The sequence below is a fragment of the Xyrauchen texanus genome, chromosome 13 (assembly GCF_025860055.1).
Source record: "Xyrauchen texanus isolate HMW12.3.18 chromosome 13, RBS_HiC_50CHRs, whole genome shotgun sequence".
Lineage (NCBI taxonomy): Eukaryota > Metazoa > Chordata > Actinopteri > Cypriniformes > Catostomidae > Xyrauchen > Xyrauchen texanus.
The window spans coordinates 37,052,001-37,071,276 of NC_068288.1; the positions used below are offsets into that span (position 1 = coordinate 37,052,001).

Here is a 19,276-nt window from a genome sequence, read left to right on the forward strand (position 1 = left end):
TTCTATGATTTTCTAAGTAATTGATTTATAGAATTTGTATTTATTATTATTGTTTTATGACTTTGGTATGACAATAGTGGCTGATACCTAAAAACTACATATTTACCTATTGTCACTTTAATAAAAGGTGGAAACTTGTGGTTATCATGGGATTTTTATTTATTTATTTGTTCGTAAGGGAACCAAAACAGCCCAAAGCCATATTTACACTAACTAGGTTCAAATCTAGAGATGAATAAGCCATTTTTGCCTTTAAATGAATTACAGAAAGGATAGTCGTTCCAGTCAGAGTTGCGCAAGAGATTAGGCCGCGTCTCAAAACCTAGTGAGCCGTCTACCTTGGCAGCATATTTGGTAATAAACTTCGTCCGGAAGGCGCCTGTCATGCCTAAAATACTGCTTTGGAATGTAACTTACTAGGTTTTTTTTTACACATCGGTACAAAAAAAATTATGCGGTCGAACACCCCCATTTTGTCCTAAACGTTGGCTAGATAGTCGGCACAATCAGTTTTGACACACAGTTACAAAATTGCGCAACAGTCAGAGCTCGTGGAGAGGATCGGCCGCCGGCAATGACGGCCGCCATATTGAAATATTTCCCATTTCCTACTGTTCTTCACTGAGCTCAACAGCAGCCATCAGCTCTCGCTTTTCAGACGATCACAGGGCTAACAGCACGGACATGGAGGTAGACACTCTTTTGGAAGCTATTGAAGGTAACCGGATGTGTGTGTTGAGGTGTGTGAGTGGTTTTAGAGAGGAGTTATGTGATTTTGTGATCTGGGTGATGTGAGTTAGCTCATGTTAGCATTGCCTGTGGCTAAATGGCTTTTTCCTGTTTCTCGAGCTTTGTTGTGTGCTCAAAGCGTTCTCGAACAGGTCTCATACTATTTTTTTCTGGGTTTCTGTGGTAAAAGTATTGGTTTAATTAACTGATATATAAACAGACAAACAATTGTAGTACCGAGAAAGCTAGCTGCTTGTTTTGATAATATGGAGATTTGTCAAGCGAAAACTATTTATTACACAAGTTTAGTTTGATTTTTCTCTAAATTAGGAAACCGTTTTATGATAATTTTAGATTTTCTCTATAGTATCAGCCTTATTAATGTTCTCTTTGTATTTCACCTTCATTGTTGACGAGTTGTAAACTCTTATGTAAATATGAAAATATTTAAAGATGTTCTCATACTTTTCATAAAAGCACACGTATAGTGCCTGTAATAGTCATAGTTATTCTGAGTGGTTTAAATCGTTTAGAGAATGAAATTACCTTCAAGATTTGCAACTTTATAATGGTCCGAATCCTTGGAACAATATGTTTAGGTTCATGGTAATGGCACTGACAGTTCAAATGTATCTGGTCTTGTTAAATAACTAAATATATTGTCATAGCTTGCATTATAATAAAACGGCAGTTGTAGTATGAATGGCCAAAAAAGTAATTTTGAAAGTGTCCCCTGATATGTGGTGATATACTTAAAGCTACACTATGTAACTTTTTTTGTTAAATAAAAATAGAATGTTTAATGAGATATCAACAAAAGTCCATCTTCCAAACCATGTATTTACTTTACCCAAATATGCTTTATTTAATCTATAATTATTATATTATAAATATTTTAGTGCTGTCAGGGCAGATTTCACTGGAAATTGCATACATACATCGTTCATGTGTTTTGACATCATGTCCATAGACCGAGAAAATAAGATCCGGATACTGAGTAGTTAAATCTGTCAACAAACGTCTTTGTGTGTGTAGTGAAATACAATAATTATACTGTAATTGGTGCAGAACTTTTCACTTACTAGCACGCATGTGTATTTTTCTTTATAACCGCAATAATTTATATAAATAAATCCTTTAGTCCTAGGCTTGCCAAGGACATGTGAGTCTTGAAATGATGTTGACCACTAGTTGGTAACAATGACCATCTATAAATTAGTTACTACCGTGGTCTATTTGGCCAGAATATCCTGCAGTTATAAAAACGTATACAACGTTTGACAACGTTTCTTATCAGACTAGCAATCATTGTGTCTAATGTTAACGAACAATGCAACATTTGTAACATCATTTATTTTGAAATATCAGTGTTTCCAATAAGTCAAAACAACAGAATAAGACATGGCACTGCTCAGATGACATGTTTTCAGATATTCGTCTTTTCCTTTCTATCATTATTTATTTGTCCATTCGCTCTGATAAGATGTCCTGTATTCTTGTGTACACCGGTGCCTCGCACATTCATCCGCAAAGAGGAGCAAAGCCGAAGCACAACCAAAAATAATCCCCTTCCACAAGTCGCATGCAGTTTTATTTTTTTAACCGCTTGAGGTCCAAAAGTTTCATAGTGTAACTTTAAAGACGTCCTGAAGCTAATATACAAGATGTTATACTGCAATGGAATATACTGCTTGGAAAATAATAATAACAGATTTTCTCATACTTTTCTTAAAAGCACAAGCATTGTGCCGGGACAGGTTATAGGTGTTATCTGAGTGGTCTAAATAGTTATAAAAAAAACAAGTGTCACTGGATTTTGCAGCTTGGCGTAACAGCTATACTGTCAGCTCTAATGTTTCCATGTTCGGAAAATAATTAGATTTCTGTTTTATTATTATTATTATTATTATTTTAATAATTATATTACACAATGCCAGGACTAGTTATTGGTGAAGTGGTCCAAATAGTAAAAGTAAAAGTCTCTCCAGATTGCATATTGCAGTTGCATTGTTAGCTGAACTAAATTTGAAATAATGTTTCATAACCTTTGTGTTTTTACATTGAAACCCATGTGAAATCCACAGTGAGGTTGTATTATTGTGCTTCCTGCAGATTTTGACAAGAAGGGGAAGAAAGAAGTGTCTCCCATGTTGGACCGGTTTTTGTGTCATATTGCGAAGACCGGGGAAACCCTGTAAGTATAGTTTGCCTCCAGAGACCTGTGAATGATATAAGGAGGCCAAAGAAACCTCATTTACCTCTTTTGACCCCTGTTTCAGTGGTTTAAAATCTTCACTTAGTTGTGTAACACCACAGGGTGGTTTATGCCACCACAGCACTTTTGCTTTTGCTCCAAAGCACATTGAACCGTGTACTTATCAGTTCAAAAATACTTTCAGTTCATGACGTTGCCAGTCAGTATGACAACTACTTAGAGACTAATGCAACAGACTGACTGTCTCTTTGCTCTCGCATAATACATTTAACTTGAATCATAGAGAGTAATTACATGCACGTTCATCAATGAAAATTAACCGACAACACGTAAGGTCATGTAAACGCTAGGGCTGGGCGATACATAGAATATTTACGTTATAATAACGATAATTTTGCTGACAATATAAAATGTAACAATATTGTGAATATCAAGTGATTTTAAATTGGACTTAAAGTTTCATAGAGTGCATCAGAAATCTAATTTCACGATCCTGAATCAAAATTATAACAAAATGGTGATATGATCAGATGTGATTAATAAACTGCTAAAGGCAGGATAAACATGGTCTGTGTTTGTTCAGAATGAACCTGTGACATCCTAATCTGTACACCTGCAGCGCTAATGGACTAGTGTTTTTAGCGCTTTTAGCTAATTTCAGATGCATTGTGAAGTACTGCAGGTCCAAGCATTCGTGCGATTGCAAACATAATTAACCGCTATTAAGTTGTTACACAAATCTACTAGGGATGGGCACGAATAGTCTGAAGTGATATCAGTGATGCATAGACATGTACAAATACAGTATGTACATATACACTACGGGTCAAAAGTTTTAAAACACTTACTCATTATACTTTTTTTTTTTTTTTTTTCACATTTTAGAATAATAGTAAAGTCATCAAAACTATGGAATAACAGAAATGGAACTATGAGAATTGTGTTGTGACTAAACAAAATCCAAAATAAATCAAAACTGTGTTATATTTTAGCATCTACCAAGAAGTCACCCATTCCAAATATAGGATGCTTTTTAAACAGTATTGAAGGAGTTCCCATCTATGTTATGCACTTATTGGCTACTTTTCTTAATTATTCAGTATCAAGTTATCAATTTCAAAAACTTTTTTGGAATTACATTTTAGTTTTACAATGAAATAAATTAATATGGTGGCACAATTATATTTTTGTCTACAAAACTAATTTCAAATATTAAGTATACACCTTCAGATCAAAAGATTTTTAAGATCATGAGAAACATTTCAGTCAAGTGTTTCAGAACCTTTGACCGGTAGTGTATGTCATATGTCTTTGGCTTCTGCATTGTGTCTCGTTTTTCCAACGTCTATTGACCAGCGAGACTTCACATATTGACAAAATATTATCATTAAGTACAAAATATTTGACTTTTGTACTTATTGTAACAGACTACATTATAACAGCCCATGTCAATGAATAATGTTTTAGTAAAATATATGAAGGTAAATAAGATTTTTATTAAGCTGCTATATGTCATGGTATGCTAGATGAATGGCTGGTTTGAATTAAAAAAAAAGTCACATGCTATTTCATAACAAATACATAATTATCAAGATATGTTGCATATCGTCAGTTTACTGAAAAATATCAAGAGAATTTTTGAGGCTATATTGCCCAGCCCTAGTAAATGCCTCAAATGGTGTTCCTTTATTGGGCTAATGTCATAAACGGTAGTAATTTTATGATAAAAATACAATCAGCACAGGTAGATTATTGAACATTACCCTGATTTCGCTTTGCATGTTAATACCTTACTGCCATAAACGGGTATGCGCAAAACACTTGGATTTGTTTTGATGTCAAATCAGATAATTATTCAATGATTTCAAATCTCAATCAAACATGGGTTTCTTACTTTGTCATTTATTTATTTTCTTTATGTGCTGATTTTTTTTTTTTAAGTAATCAGCATATTGCCATGCATGTAAACACTTTCAAAATGTAATTCCTTGCATAGTCAATTACAAATTTGCAATAATTAGCTTTTGCTGTATATTGTTGTCTCTCCAGGGTGTCGTGGTCTCAGTTTAAATGCTACTTCATATTCAAGCTGGAGAAAGTAATGGAGGATTTTCAAGCATCGGCTCCAGAACAAAGAGGACCTGCCAACCCAAATGTGGAGTCAGTGCCCTTTGAAGAAATGAAGGAGAGGATTCTTAAGATCGTCAATGAATACAATGGGCAAGTAACACTCTAATTAATAGCATTGTGTGGGGTTCTAGTCAAAGCTCAATGCTGGTAAATTGAAGACTGCTGGTTTGATCGTTGTGCCCTTGAGCAAGGCACTCAACATTTGTCCAGCCGGATGGTCCCTATAATAACTGTAGAATAAAAAGTCACTTGGGGTTAAAGCATCTACTAAATGACTATTTAAAGTGATAGTTTAACCAAAAAACTAAATTATGTTGTTATTAACTGTTATTAGTTAGTTCCAAACCTGTTTGACTTTATTTCTTTCGTGAATCAAAAAAGGGAGTAAGTGACGATGGTTATCTTTTTTTTGTTTTTTTTTGTAAACCATCCTTTTAAAGACTATGAAATTGCTTGAGTGCACGCTAAAAAAATAACTAGTTAGATTTACTTAAAGTATTAGTTCACCCACAAATTTACTAATGTACTCGCCCTCATGTCATCCCAATTTATTTCTTATGGAAAAAACAAATAAAGATTTTTAGAATAATATTTCAGCTCTGTGGGTTCAAACAATTCAAGTGAACGGGTACCAAAATTTTGAAGCCCCAAAAAGCCCATAAAGGCAGCATAAAAGTAATATATAAGACTCATGAGAACAGTCTGAAATGTTACTCCTATTTCACTATAAATCTTGACATCAGCAGACTCCTTTGCATTCATTATTTCAAGTTTTTGTATATCATATATAATCGCAATATCCAAATACATCAGCAACCCCCGGGCTGAGGGATCGGTGAATATTCTTGCTTTAGTGATTTTGCATTGAAAATTGTATTCATTTATTTAAAAAAATGAAAAATTTAAGTCAAATACATTTCTAAATTTAAATTGGACTCCAAACGAAATGAAAAAGCAAATAAAATAATGTGATAAAAGAATAATATTATATATATATATATTATTTGATATGGAAATACACACCTTATCATTAACCGTCAGGCATATATCCGTCTAAACATGCAGGCGGAAAACTACTTTCACAAATAAAGAAATGAAAAACAATTATAAAAATAAAATAAGAATTATAATGATAACAATCATTGAAATATAAATCATGGTTTGAGTTGATCATGTTTTTGTATTATTTTATGTTTAATCACAGATGTATAGGCTGCAGAGTTCTGGTCACAATGAACTGCTCTGAGGAAATAAAGCAAACTTGACAAAGCAACTCCTGGGCTGAGATGTCTGAGGTCATTTGCAGCACTCATAGACGACAGTTCAGACAGTCTCCTTGCTGGTTTTTCCGACACATTCAGAATCATTGCCGCTTTTGGCGGTGTCGCTGTGGCTCGCTTCTTGCGTGCGCTTGTAAAAGTTATATTTTAATGGCTCATTATTACGGTTTAGTATTTCTCTGTTATGTAGAACAGTGTTAGCAATGTTACTTATAGCATACTTTCTCAGCCCTGGAACTCAAATCATTTTCTGATGCCCCCCCAAAATATACACTCACCTAAAGGATTATTAGGAACACCTGTTCAATTTATCATTAATGCAATTATCTAATCAACCAGTCACATGGCAGTTGCTTCAATGCATTTAGGGGTGTGGTCCTGGTCAAGACAATCTCCTGAACTCCAAACTGAATGTCAGAATGGGAAAGAAAGGTGATTTAAGCAATTTTGAGTGTGGCATGGTTGTTGGTGCCAGACGGGCCAGTCTTGAGTATTTCACAATCTGCTCAGTTACTGGGATTTTCACGCACAACCATTTCTAGGGTTTACAAAGAATGAAAGGGGAAAAACATCCAGTATGCGGCAGTCCTGTGGGCGAAAATGCCTTGTTGATGGTAGAGGTCAGAGGAGAATGGGCCGACTGATTCAAGCTGATAGAAGAGCAACTTTGCCTGAAATAACCACTCGTTACAACCGAGGTATGCAGCAAAGCATTTGTGAAGCCACAACACACACAACCTTGAGGCGGATGGGCTACAACAGCAGAAGACCCCACCGGGTACCACTCATCTCCACTACAAATAGGAAAAAGAGGCTACAATTTGCAAGAGCTCACCAAAATTGGACAGTTGAAGACTGGAAAAATGTTGCCTGGTCTGATGAGTCTCGATTTCTGTTGAGACATTCAGATGGTAGAGTCAGAATTTGGCGTAAACAGAATGAGAACATGGATCCATCATGCCTTGTTACCACTGTGCAGGCTGGTGGTGGTGGTGTAATGGTGTGGGGGATGTTTTCTTGGCACACTTTAGGCCCCTTAGTGCCAATTGGGCATCATATAAATGCCACGGCCTACCTGAGCATTGTTTCTGACCATGTCCATCCCTTTATGGCCACCATGTACCCATCCTCTGATGGCTACTTCCAGCAGGATAATGCACCATGTCACAAAGCTCGAATCATTTCAAATTGGTTTCTTGAACATGACAATGAGTTCACTGTACTAAAATGGCCCCCACAGTCACCAGATCTCAACCCAATAGAGCATCTTTGGGATGTAGTGGAACGGGAGCTTCGTGCCCTGGATGTGCATCCCACAAATCTCCATCAACTGCAAGATGCTATCCTATCAATATGGGCCAACATTTCTAAAGAATGCTTTCAGCACCTTGTTGAATCAATGCCACGTAGAATTAAGGCAGTTCTGAAGGCGAAAGGGGGTCAAACACAGTATTAGTATGGTGTTCCTAATAATCCTTTAGGTGAGTGTATATATATTTAAGTAATTCAATTAATATCATAAACGTGCGACTAGTCAACTAATGGCTTAAATAAATGCCTACTAGTTGACTAGGAAAATCTTTGGTCGGGGGCAGCCTTAACGAGTACACATCCTCAGACTAATGCCACTTTTCTACTGCACGTTATGGTTCGACTTGTGTCTACTCGCTTTACATTTCTGAGGTTGCTTTTCCACTGTTGTTTAGTGTCGCCTCAACGTGGGTGGGATTATAGGCTAATCGTCATAGTTGTGCCACCTCTACTGCCGTGACATCATCTTAAACGTGACACAAAACAATAACATGACCGCTAGCTGTTAGCTACTAGCTCATTTTGCTGCATAAAGCAGTTGTTGCATGGTGATTTTACACAAGTGTAACCATTAAATTGGCCTGGTTGTTTTAGAAGCAAGCTTTCCAGTAGCTGGTCTACTAAATAAAGTGAAGCTTTCAAGCAGAGTATAGAGTTAACGTACCATCCTCCATCATGAACTCCAGCCGTGGCTGAATCCAGGGCACTCTCCCTCCCATTGCTCGCCAGTCTAGATAGCGTCCATTTGGTTGAACCACCTCCACTTTTCCTTGATGGTTCTGTAGTCAATTTTAAGTTTTTTTTTTTTTTTTTTTTTACTTTCTGAAAGTCTTTTTTCGTTTCATTCGTCGCTAACGAGAGTAACGTCTGCACCTCATTTATTGACCACGGCGTGGTTTTGCCCACAGCCATTTCTTTTTACAATTTGAAAGTTGCGTAAACAAATTATACTGCTATCGCTGTAGCTAACTTATAAACTAGAGGGTTGATGTCCCGTGACGATTCTCTCTGACCAATCAGTGATCTGCAGGGTTTTGACGTCACATTTAGTATTGGTTCTGCTTGCTTGGACCTCGACGAGGTGTTACTAAAAAAGTACCAGGTACTATCCACTGTGGAAAACCCACAAAAAGCGAGCAGAGTCGAGTTGTACGGTGCAGTGGAAAAGCCCCATAAGATTAACTTCCCGTCTGGTTTGCACCACTGGTTATCCATTTTCATACACTAAAGAGATACTATAAGTCACCGTCGTACGTAGTATACATGAAAAACAAGTGTTTTATACCCTGGTGCATACAAGGGTATTACAATATGTAGCAAGACATTATTGGGCACTTCCTCAAAAGCGTTCAGCAATGTCTCGTGAACTGAATCGATAGGGAACATCTCCAGTTACTCTTGTAACCTCGGTTTCCTGCGATGAAGGGAATGAAACATTGCATACTTGGCCACACTGCTAGTTCAGATTTTCAAGGTACGGGTGATATGTTCTTGTCCTCAGTCAGAAAATTCTGAAGAAATGGTGTGTGAGCGCCTGCTTAAATAGGGCAAATGTGCACCAATAGGCAGGGTTGCCAACTCTCACGCATCTGGCGTGACACTCACGCATTCAGCCTCAATCTCACGGTGAGGCTGAATGCGTGAGTGTCACGCCAGATGCGTGAGAGTTGGCAACCCTGAATAGGGTTGGGCTGAAACACCATTGCCAATCATAAGATTGGCGTTATGATTCAAAGACTTCAACTAGGTCATGGAAAAGGAATTCCCCCAAGTGTTCAGCAATGAAGGAAACTGAGGTTATAAGAGTAACCAGAGATGTTACCAAATGTAGGCTGTGGCGGTGGTAAAGCGGGTTGGCCACTAATCGCATAGTTGGAGGTTCGATTCCCAGCCCACATGACTCCACATGCCGAAGTGTCCTTGGGCAAGACACTGAACTCCAAGTTGTTCCCAATGGCAGGCTAGCGCCTTGCTTGGCAGCTCTGCCGTCATTGGTGTGTGAGTGGGTGTGGATGTGGGTAAAATCAGATTGCAGGTGTGATATAAGTGCAGACCATTTACCAAAAACCAAATAAAAACTGTGTAAATAAACTTGCAAACAATGCAACCTCATTCATTATTCAAGACTGTTGCATGCCGGCAACACCAGCTTTGAAATGTTAAGTAAAATTGACTGTTACCTGTGAAATTTACTCAGAGAATAAATGTACTTAATATTTTCAAGTTCATACTTGTAGAAAGTAATGAATTATTTCTGCTATATTTACTTCACCACAATTTTTTTTTCCAGTGAGTTTTCTTTTGATTTTTTTCCTATTAAAAAAGGGTGTTTGGACGTGATATACTTAAAGGATTATCCCTTTTTTTTTAAATAGCCAGTTTGCTTTAGTTTCGTCACAGCTGTGAACCACGGTTTGCTAATTGTTTGCAGGTGGAATTGGGGATGGAAAGACATTTTTATTCTAGTGAGCATTTGATTGGACAATTTTGTTTCCTTTTTCCAGAAGAGAGAGAGACTACATTTAAGTGGTTATTTCTGTTGAAAGATCATTTTGTCAACCTTTAGGACTATACCAGCATTTAGATGGCTTTACAGACAAATTGCCTAGAACCTAGACTGAACGCTACAAAACTTCAATTTTGTATTCAATATAGTCCAATGGATCTGAGAGTTGCAGTGCTCTTTACCCCAGAACAAGTGTGCCATCTACTGGCTGTCAAGTTTATCAAAGCGTAGACCGATTCTTATCATGTGTCAGATTGCAGGAGAGTAGATCTAGTCCTAATCCTCTGCTCTTTGTATTGGGTTCTATCTATTCAGGATCCCATTTACCATCCAGCGCTTGTGTGAACTTCTCACAGAACCCAAGAGGAACTACATGGGAACAGAGAAATTTCTCAGAGGGGTAGAGAAGGTCAGTGCTTTGAACATTATTTTGTGTAATTATTAATAGCTTTGTCTTTTACAATTTATTAAGTAGGAAGTTGGAAATACAGAAATTGCATTGCTTATGTGATATTGATTGTTCTTTCTTTTTCATCAGAATGTGATGGTGGTTAGTTGCATTTATCCTACATCTGAGTAAGTGATTCGCTGTTCAGTATTAAAGTTTTTCAGACACTATATTTATTAAACATGAATGTAATTACTGTAGATGTCATTAGATGCTTTTTTTTATTCTCTTGGCTTTGTAGGAATAATGGCTGCAGTGGTGTCAACAGAATGAATGGAGTCATGTTACCAGGGAACACATCTGTCTTTACAGAGAGGTGAGGAATATATATGGAGCTTATCATTAGTCATTTAAAAATGGACATAAAACTTTACATCCCTCTATATATTACAGGAAAGTAAATGGGCCAGGAACGCCCAGGCCGTTAAACAGACAGAAGCACTCGATGTCCAGTTCACTATCCACAAACGGCCTTCCAGACAGCACAGAAAACAATGAGACAAACACATCACAGGGACACAGCAAAACACTCAGGTAGGCTGACTTTTCCATACTTAGTGGAGTAGGGATGTCACGATGTGAAGTTTTGATGGTACGATTATTGTCTGATTAAAAAAAATCACGATTTCATGATTTTCCCAATTATCTGTAAATGTACATATTATGCAACAATAAAAACCTCCACAAATATATTACAACTTCATTTTTTTTGCAGCATTCATTAGGAAATGCAGTTAACATATGTATTCCTACTTTTAACTGAAAACAAGTAGGTAAAGTACTTGCATTTAAGTAGGTGCAATTTTCTCTATCTGCCCTCTGACACCAAAACTTCCGTACCTTTTCAACAAAAAAGTATGTTTACCCTTTCAATAAATAATTATATCAAAAATAAATAACAAAAAACAACAACTATAACTTGAATAAAAATAAAACATTGTCAGGCTAGAAGAACCCTCTTTCTTTAGTCAGTAATCTAAGGATCGGCCGGATCACAGCACTTTAATGCTCACTGAAATCTTATTCAAGTAGGAAAACCTATATGGAGGCATCGCATTCACAATATAAAGCTGAACCCATCCTCTTTTAAGCTTAAAAAATACAATTCTTTGAATTTGCACAGTTTCAATTCAGTGTTTGACTTTATCAAAAGGTAAGTAGTATACTACATATAACGTTTACTGTGTTTGTAAAGTTATTACTTTCATCTGGGCATGAATCTCTGGATGGTGACCCTCAGGTGCTGGAACATATTAGATGTGTTCACCACTTTTGCTGACACTTTTCGTCTGCACGTTTTACATACTGGATACCCTTCTTAAACGACTCCTGTGTCATTTTTTTAGATATTTAGCGTCCCAAAATTAGGAATGCACTGATCCAATACCTGGATCGGTATTGGCTCCGATACTGACGTTTTTAAATGGATCGGGTGTCGGTCTGATGAGCCCGATCCAAATCCGATACTGTGTGTTAGTCATGTTCGTTACTGTTAAGCTCCAAAAATGACATAAAAGAACCATCCATCCATCCATCCATCCATCCATCTTCAACCGCTTATCCGAAGTCGGGTCGCAGGGGCAGCTGCTCCAGCAGGGGGCCCCAAACTTCCCTATCCCGAGCCACATTAACCAACTCTGACTGGGGGACCCCGAGGCGTTCCCAGGCCAGTGTGGAGATGTAATCTCTCCACCTAGTCCTGGGTCTTCCCCGAGGCCTCCTCCCAGCTGGACGTGCCTGAAACACCTCCCTAGGGAGGCGGCCAGGGGGCGTCCTTACCAGATGCCCAAACCACCTCAACTGACTCCTTTCAACGCAAAGGAGCAGCGGCTCTACTCCGAGCTCCTCACGGATGACTGAGCTCCTCACCCTATCTCTAAGGGAGAAGCCCGCCACCCTTCTGAGGAAGCCCATTTCGGCCGCTTGTACTCGCTGACCTAGTTCTTTCGGTCATGACCCAACCTTCATGACCATAGGTGAGGGTAGGAACAAAAATTGACCGGTAGATCGAGAGCTTTGCCTTTCGGCTCAGCTCTCTTTTCAGTGACAATGGTGCGATAGAGCGAGTGCAATACCGCCCCGCTGCCCCGATTCTCCGGCCAACCTCCCGCTCCATTGTCCCTCACTCGTGAACAAGACCCCGAGGTACTTGAACTCCTTCACTTGGGGCAAAACCTCATTCCCTACCTGGAGTACGCACTCCATCGGTTTCCTGCTGAGAACCATGGCCTCAGATTTAGAGGTGCTAATCCTCATCCCAGCTGCTTCACACTCGACTGCCAAGCGATCCAGTGAGAGCTGAAGGTCACGGACCGATGATGACATGAAGACAACATCATCTGCAAAAAGCAGCGATGAGATCCCCAGCCCACCGAACCGCACACCTTCCCCACCCGACTACGCCTCGATATCCTGTCCATGAATATCACAAACAGGATTGGTGACAAAGCGCAGCCTTGGCGGAGACCAACCCCACATGGAATGAACTCGACTTCGTGCCGAGGACCTGGACACAGCTCTCGCTTTGGACGTACAGGGATTGGATCAGCCCTAAGAAGGATCCCCCACCCCGTACTCCGCAGCACCTCCCACAGTATCTCCGGGGGACCCGGTCATACGCCTTCTCCAGATCCACAAAACACATGTAGACCGGATGGGCATACTCCCAGGCCCCCTCCAGGATCCTTGCAGAGTAAAGATCTGGTCCGTCGTTCCACGGCCAGGACGAAAACCGCATTGTTCCTCTTCAATCCGAGGTTCGACAATCGGCCGAACCCTCCTCTCCAGCACCTTGGAGTAAACTTTACCAGGGAGGCTGAGAAGTGTGATACCCCTGTAGTTGGCACACACTCTCTGATCCCCTTTTTGAAGAGGGGAACCACCACCCCGTTCTGCCACTCCTTAGGCACTGTCCCAGATTTCCATGCAATGTTGAAGAGGCGTGTCATCCATGACACCCCCTCCACATCCAAAGCTTTCAGCATTTCTGGTCGGATCTCATCAATCCCCGGGGCTTTGCCACTGCGGAGTTGTTTGACTACCTCAGTGACCTCCCCCAGGGAAATAGAATCTGATCCCCCATCATCCTCCGGCTCTGCCTCTACCATAGAGGGCGTATTGGCATTTAGGAGTTCTTCAAAGTGTTCCTTCCACTGCCCAATAACCTCCTCCTTATAAAAGAACCATTAAAACACAATTAAAGTAGATATATGACTCGTGCATTTTATTCAAAGCCACTTAAAGACGTGCAATAGCTCTGTGAATCATGTGTTTATAAGTAAATATATAAAATGCACATGCAGCTTCAGCGCTTTATTTAATGTATATATGCAGTCCTTGATTAGCCACTAATGATATGCAGGTGTGTGAAATCAGAACTCATGGGAGAGTGAGCACTGTGATGGCAGTGAGAGATAGAGAGAGAGATTTTCCAAATAATAACTGTGTGAATGAAAAATGAGCTGATATCTTGCAACTAAATTGAACAAAAAAACAAATCTGAATCCTTTAAAGTCCAGATACAAGTTGAAAAATTTTGCAAAAAAAAAAAAAGAAACTGCATTCTACTGATGACTTATACTGGGATTACTGTTAATTTTGCTGCTACATTATCTAGTATACTAGTTAACAGTAAAGTTTTTCTTAATAAGCTTTACATTTATATTGAAATTATGTGTAGTTAGAGGTTTTTGTTTCTTTACAAATTAAAGAGCACTCCCAGTTATTTACACACAATAATGTAAAGATATTCTAAACTGATTATGCAAAGATATTCTAAACTGATTATTGTTTTTTCCGGTTTTTAGCCATAGCTTCCAAATTCTTACAGCTTAATAACGTGACCATTTTAATCGCTGTTAATTGTGAAATCGGGTAATCGAGACGTCCCTAGAGTGGAGTGTAATTTCAGTAATAAAATTTGAACAAGTCTTTCAATTAGATCAGAGATTGTAGGCATCAAATGTTATTTATTAATTTTTTTTATAAATTAATAGAACACATTATGTCTCTAGAGTCTGATAGATCTGTTCTGATCTGTCGAAGGCATAGTTGAATGACTGAATTAATGAATATTTTCACCCATATCCCAAATGATGAATAATTGTTCCTTTTTATAGTTCAAGTAATACAGAAATTGAGCGAGACTGATTTATATTTTATGACGGAGGGTCTTTGACGCTGCTCTTTTTAATGGTTCTACTGAATAAAGAGTCAAGGAACTCACATTATATAAGTATAGCTTCCATATAGTTTAGAACTATGGCTTTGATCACCCAAGACAGACAGGGCAGCCAATAATTGCCATGAATCACCACTGTGCTTTTGTGTGCTCATATATTATCATAAACATTTGTCTTTTTGCAGTGATGCATCTAGATCAGGCATTGGGCCTCTTGGTAGTTCGGTAAAGAACAAGCATTTAGATGAAGAGGAAGAAATGGAGGCAGAGGAGCATGAGGTAAAGAGACTCAAATTCAACCAGGATGGAGAAGAGGACGAGGAGGATGAAGAGGATGTAGAGGAGCAGGTTGTTGTTACACCCAGGTCAACGTCGACTGAGAGATCCTCCGATAGGTCAGAGGATGCAGAATCGCCGTCGTCTATGTCAAGGGAGACAAACAAAGAAGAGCAGGAGGAGAGTAAACCTGGTTCAGCCAGAGAGTGTGAGGACCAAGGTAGTGTTATTTTTAAGTAATACTACCTTTTTTGCCACACTAGAAAAAGATCCCTTTTGAGGGTTGGAAAAAGCCTTTTCAGTTTTTCGGGAATACAGCAATTTGGACTTCCAAAAGCACAGCTGTTTTCTGGCACTCAAAAATTTTCATTGTTCAACAGGTGTTTGCATCAGAATGCACTATAACAAAAGTAGTTTTTTTTTTCTCAAGCTTTGGTCACATGAAAGATCATCACATTTGAAAACCTTTGCATTTTTTCTTTCTATGTTCCTTGCGTCTTTGCTACACACCATCCCCGTTGAAATCAATGTACTGTATTTACAGCGTTCTCTGATGTAGGGTAAACTCTAGTGTGTTGACACCCTTATTGATATGAATTAGAGGTCGATGATAGTGGATTTGGCAGATACTGATAACTAAGGTAATTGAAAATGCTGAATAACGATTAATCGGCCGATGGGTTTTATTTTTTTTTATAAAATGTATTTATCGCTATGATGAGCACAGACATTGAGGCTACAAGAGTCCAAAATGGATCAAATCCCAGCAGTTTTTTGTGCAACCGAAATCTCAATAATAACCAGAAAAAAAATCAGTTTTTGGTGCATAATGCTAAAATAGAGTTTTAACTATAAACAAGCCTGGAATACATTTACTTACTTTGAAATTACATAGATTAGGCTTTTTATAGCCTACGTTCTCTAGATTAAAATTCACTAATTCACTATTGGCAACTACCAGCATAGATTTTTGCCAAAAATGCATACTCCAAAAATCAACTATTGGCACAAATTAATCGATAAAACTGATATATCGGTCTACCCATGTGAGCACCATAGCTCAATTTGTCAGGCACTTGCACTAACTGCTAGGCCACTTCTGGAGACAGGCCACAGTAGAGTGCCGCAGTCCTGTTCTGCAAATCCCATTCATTGTCTCCATAGGTGAATTGATTTTTAACAATACCTTCCAATCAGGGAATGGAAGGAAACTAAGTTTTGTTTCATTACTCATAATCAACAACTTTCAGATTTGTCCTCATGAAAGATGTCTTTTTGTCCAATTTGCAAGTCCTTTTTTGCTTCAAATCGAAGTTTGCAACATTGTGATTTACTTTTGGCTTAGAATTCTTTTATGAAGAATTCTTATAAAAACCTTATTGAAAAAATAAATGTGTAAAAACTTCCAGAACTAAGACAACTGAAAAACTAAGTGGCTACTGTTGCGCTCTATTACGTATTTTTGCACCTTATTGAAAGGTTTTTAATTTAGAATTATGTTTAAGTACTTTATAAATGGGTGTTTTATTACACAAAACATACATTTTTCTTTCTCTTCTAATCTGTTTTTCTTTTGTCATGTAGAGCCTTCCAGCACACAGTCTGAGAGTCCGGCTGCAGATTCCAGAGATTCCTTTACTGAGCGAGAGGTTCTCTGCAGTTCAGTCTCTTCCTTAGAGGAGCCCAGTGATATGGACCAATCAGAGCAGAGAGCCCCAGTGGGTGTGTCCTCTAGTCCTGAGATGAGGGAAGGCGTGGAGCCAAGTGAGCAGGTCAGCAGCAGTAGCACTGATGAAAATTCTTCTGGACCCACATCAAGCAGAGGTAGTGCAGACTCGCCCACAGAGGGCAACACTGTGTCAGGGGCCCAAGACTCAGAGAGTGCAGAGGAGCCAATGGACCAGGACTAAAAACACTCCTAAGTAACAACTGTGTGCTTTTGTGGACATTGTTAAGAAGGCACTCACTTATGTGGCCTTCCACAATGGCCATCCGAAGCAACACCTAACCTACCACCATGCGCCTTTTGGTCGAGAGTCATCTAACTTCTCCAGCCTTCCCAAATGGACACTTTATACCAATGTACATATGATTTTATTTCTCAAGTGAAGGTTTTAAACTGGTTGGTTATCCTTGTTGGACACACCTTTCACTAAGCTTAAATAAGTTTGACTGAAGTGTATCTTTACATATTTTAACCAGGATAGCAGTCCTGTTTTTTTCTTCTAAGCTTTAGGATGTTAGAGACACCGGCTTGGATGCATCTCTGCATTAGTGTTAATATTTTCACATAGGGCCAAACAGCAGGGCAGTGGAGTTTATCGTCTTGCTCTTAGCAGTCTCTCTAAAGACCCATAACTGGCCACTATTCAGAGGTTATGTTCCAAGCTAATTTTAGCCATAGGTCTGTCTGTTCTGTTAAATTATTTGAGCAGTAGACTTGTTTTTATATTTTAGCATAATTTCTTTCTAGTAGTTTTTGTTTAACTGACTGGGGATGTTAAATGTTATGTAAAATCTTCCTTTTCTCTCTGCAGTCATTCTTTCTCCCACTACCACCATCTCTCTTTTTTATTATCGTGCAGTCTGCACTGCATTGAAAGCTTGTGGTTTATGTCAGGTACATTTACCTCTTGAAAGATTCAAACTAAGCATACTTTCATATTTTGTGATTCACATTAATTTATACCAGCATTTCAATCTTGACCTATTTTTGAAAAGCTGATTTATTTTTGTTTTGAAGATGCTATTTTAAGACAAGCTGAATTACAAGGTAATTTGTGACAGTTAGACTCCCAGCAGCGATAACAGCTGGCTGGCATTTTACAACTGTGTATTTTTTATATATAGAATTTTAACATTTCTGTGGTGTTTTGTGGAGCATTGTGTTCACCACCTTTTTGTGCGTCCATATGTTGTTGTTTTTTTGGTGTATACTGAATGCGTGTGGTTTGATACGTTATTCAGACAAGGCAATAAATGTTATGGTTTTAAACGTTAAATGACGTTTTGATTGACATGCATTTAACTAACATGATTATAAATGATTACAGAAAAGTTGTTTGTGATAGTCAAGATTAAACAAGAAACTCAAACTATATTTTACTAGAGCTAGACTGATACAGTGCATTCATAAAGTATTCAGACACCTTCTTTTTTTTCACATTTTATGTTGCAGCCTTATTCTAAAATGCGTTATATTATAATTTTTTCACATTAATCTACACTTTGTACCCTATAATGACAAAGCAAAAACCAGATTTTTGATAACTTTGCAAATGTATTAAAATGAAAATATTGAAATTTCACATTGACATGAGTATTCAAACCCTTTGCTATGACGCTTGAAATTTAGCTTAGGTGCATTCTGTTTCTCTGGATCATCTTTGAGCTGTTTCTACACTTTGATTGGAGACCACCTGTGGCAAATTCAATTGATTGGACATGGTTGGGAAAGGCACACACCTGTCTAAATAAGGTATCAAAGCTGAAAATGCATATCAGAGCAAAAATCAAGCCATGAGATCAAATGATCTGCCAGCAGAGATCAGAGACAAGATTGTGTTGAGGCACAGATCTGGGGAAGACTACAAAAACATTCTGTATGCATTGAAGGCTCCCAAGTTTGGAACAACCAGGACTCTTCCTGGATCTGACCACCTTGCCAAACTGAGCAATTGAGGGAGAAGGGCCTTGATAAGAGGAGTGGCCAAGAACCTGATGGTCACTGGTTGAGCTCCAGAGATCATGTGTGGAGATGGGAGAAACTTTCAGAAGGATTATCACATTAAATGTGGAAAAAAATGAAGGGGTCTGAATACTTTAGGAATGCAATGTATATTGGCTTTACCGATTAATCGGTGCCGATAGTTGGATTTAGGTTATCGGCAAAAATCTACGGCAATAGTTGCCAACATTGTTTGTTTTTTGTTTTGTTTTTTTGTTTGTTTGTTTGTTTTTCTATGTGGCCATCGCTGAAGGATTCTAAAGTTCTTAAAAAGTTATATTCACTAGCCTGGGAACCAAAGCACCTATTTATAATGATAATCTAAGGAGTCACGTGATGCCATGCAGGGTTCGAACGTGTGAACAGCGAGCTCTGCACACTTTGCTAGTTTTAATACCTTTTAATGACGTAAACCGGTGAGATTCAATACACTCCATTCTGTAACTGTTCTAGGAGGACAATATGTCAAAAAAT

The 19,276-nt window shown here is 38.4% G+C and overlaps 1 protein-coding gene across 1 annotated transcript; it reads left to right on the top strand.

Annotated features, from left to right (window-relative positions):
* The first annotated feature begins 575 nt into the window (after nt 1-575).
* On the top strand, nt 576-18,307 carry LOC127653963 (serine/threonine-protein phosphatase 4 regulatory subunit 2-B-like). Its single transcript, XM_052140847.1, has 9 exons — nt 576-718; nt 2,842-2,923; nt 4,994-5,164; nt 10,487-10,580; nt 10,710-10,747; nt 10,861-10,935; nt 11,013-11,153; nt 14,985-15,295; nt 16,660-18,307. Exons 1-9 carry the CDS (start codon nt 685-687, stop codon nt 16,983-16,985), a joined length of 1,272 nt encoding a protein of 423 aa, XP_051996807.1. The 5' UTR covers nt 576-684; the 3' UTR covers nt 16,986-18,307.
* The last annotated feature ends 969 nt before the right edge of the window (nt 18,308-19,276 follow it).

Bases quoted from the DNA above. Each gene is read 5' to 3' on its own strand.
- LOC127653963 (XM_052140847.1), top strand. From the start codon at position 685: ATGGAGGTAGACACTCTTTTGGAAGCTATTGAAG. The intron at 5,165-10,486 runs GCAAGTAACACT...CTATCTATTCAG, and splicing joins ATCGTCAATGAATACAATGG to GATCCCATTTACCATCCAGC. The intron at 10,581-10,709 runs GTCAGTGCTTTG...CTTTTTCATCAG, and splicing joins TTCTCAGAGGGGTAGAGAAG to AATGTGATGGTGGTTAGTTG.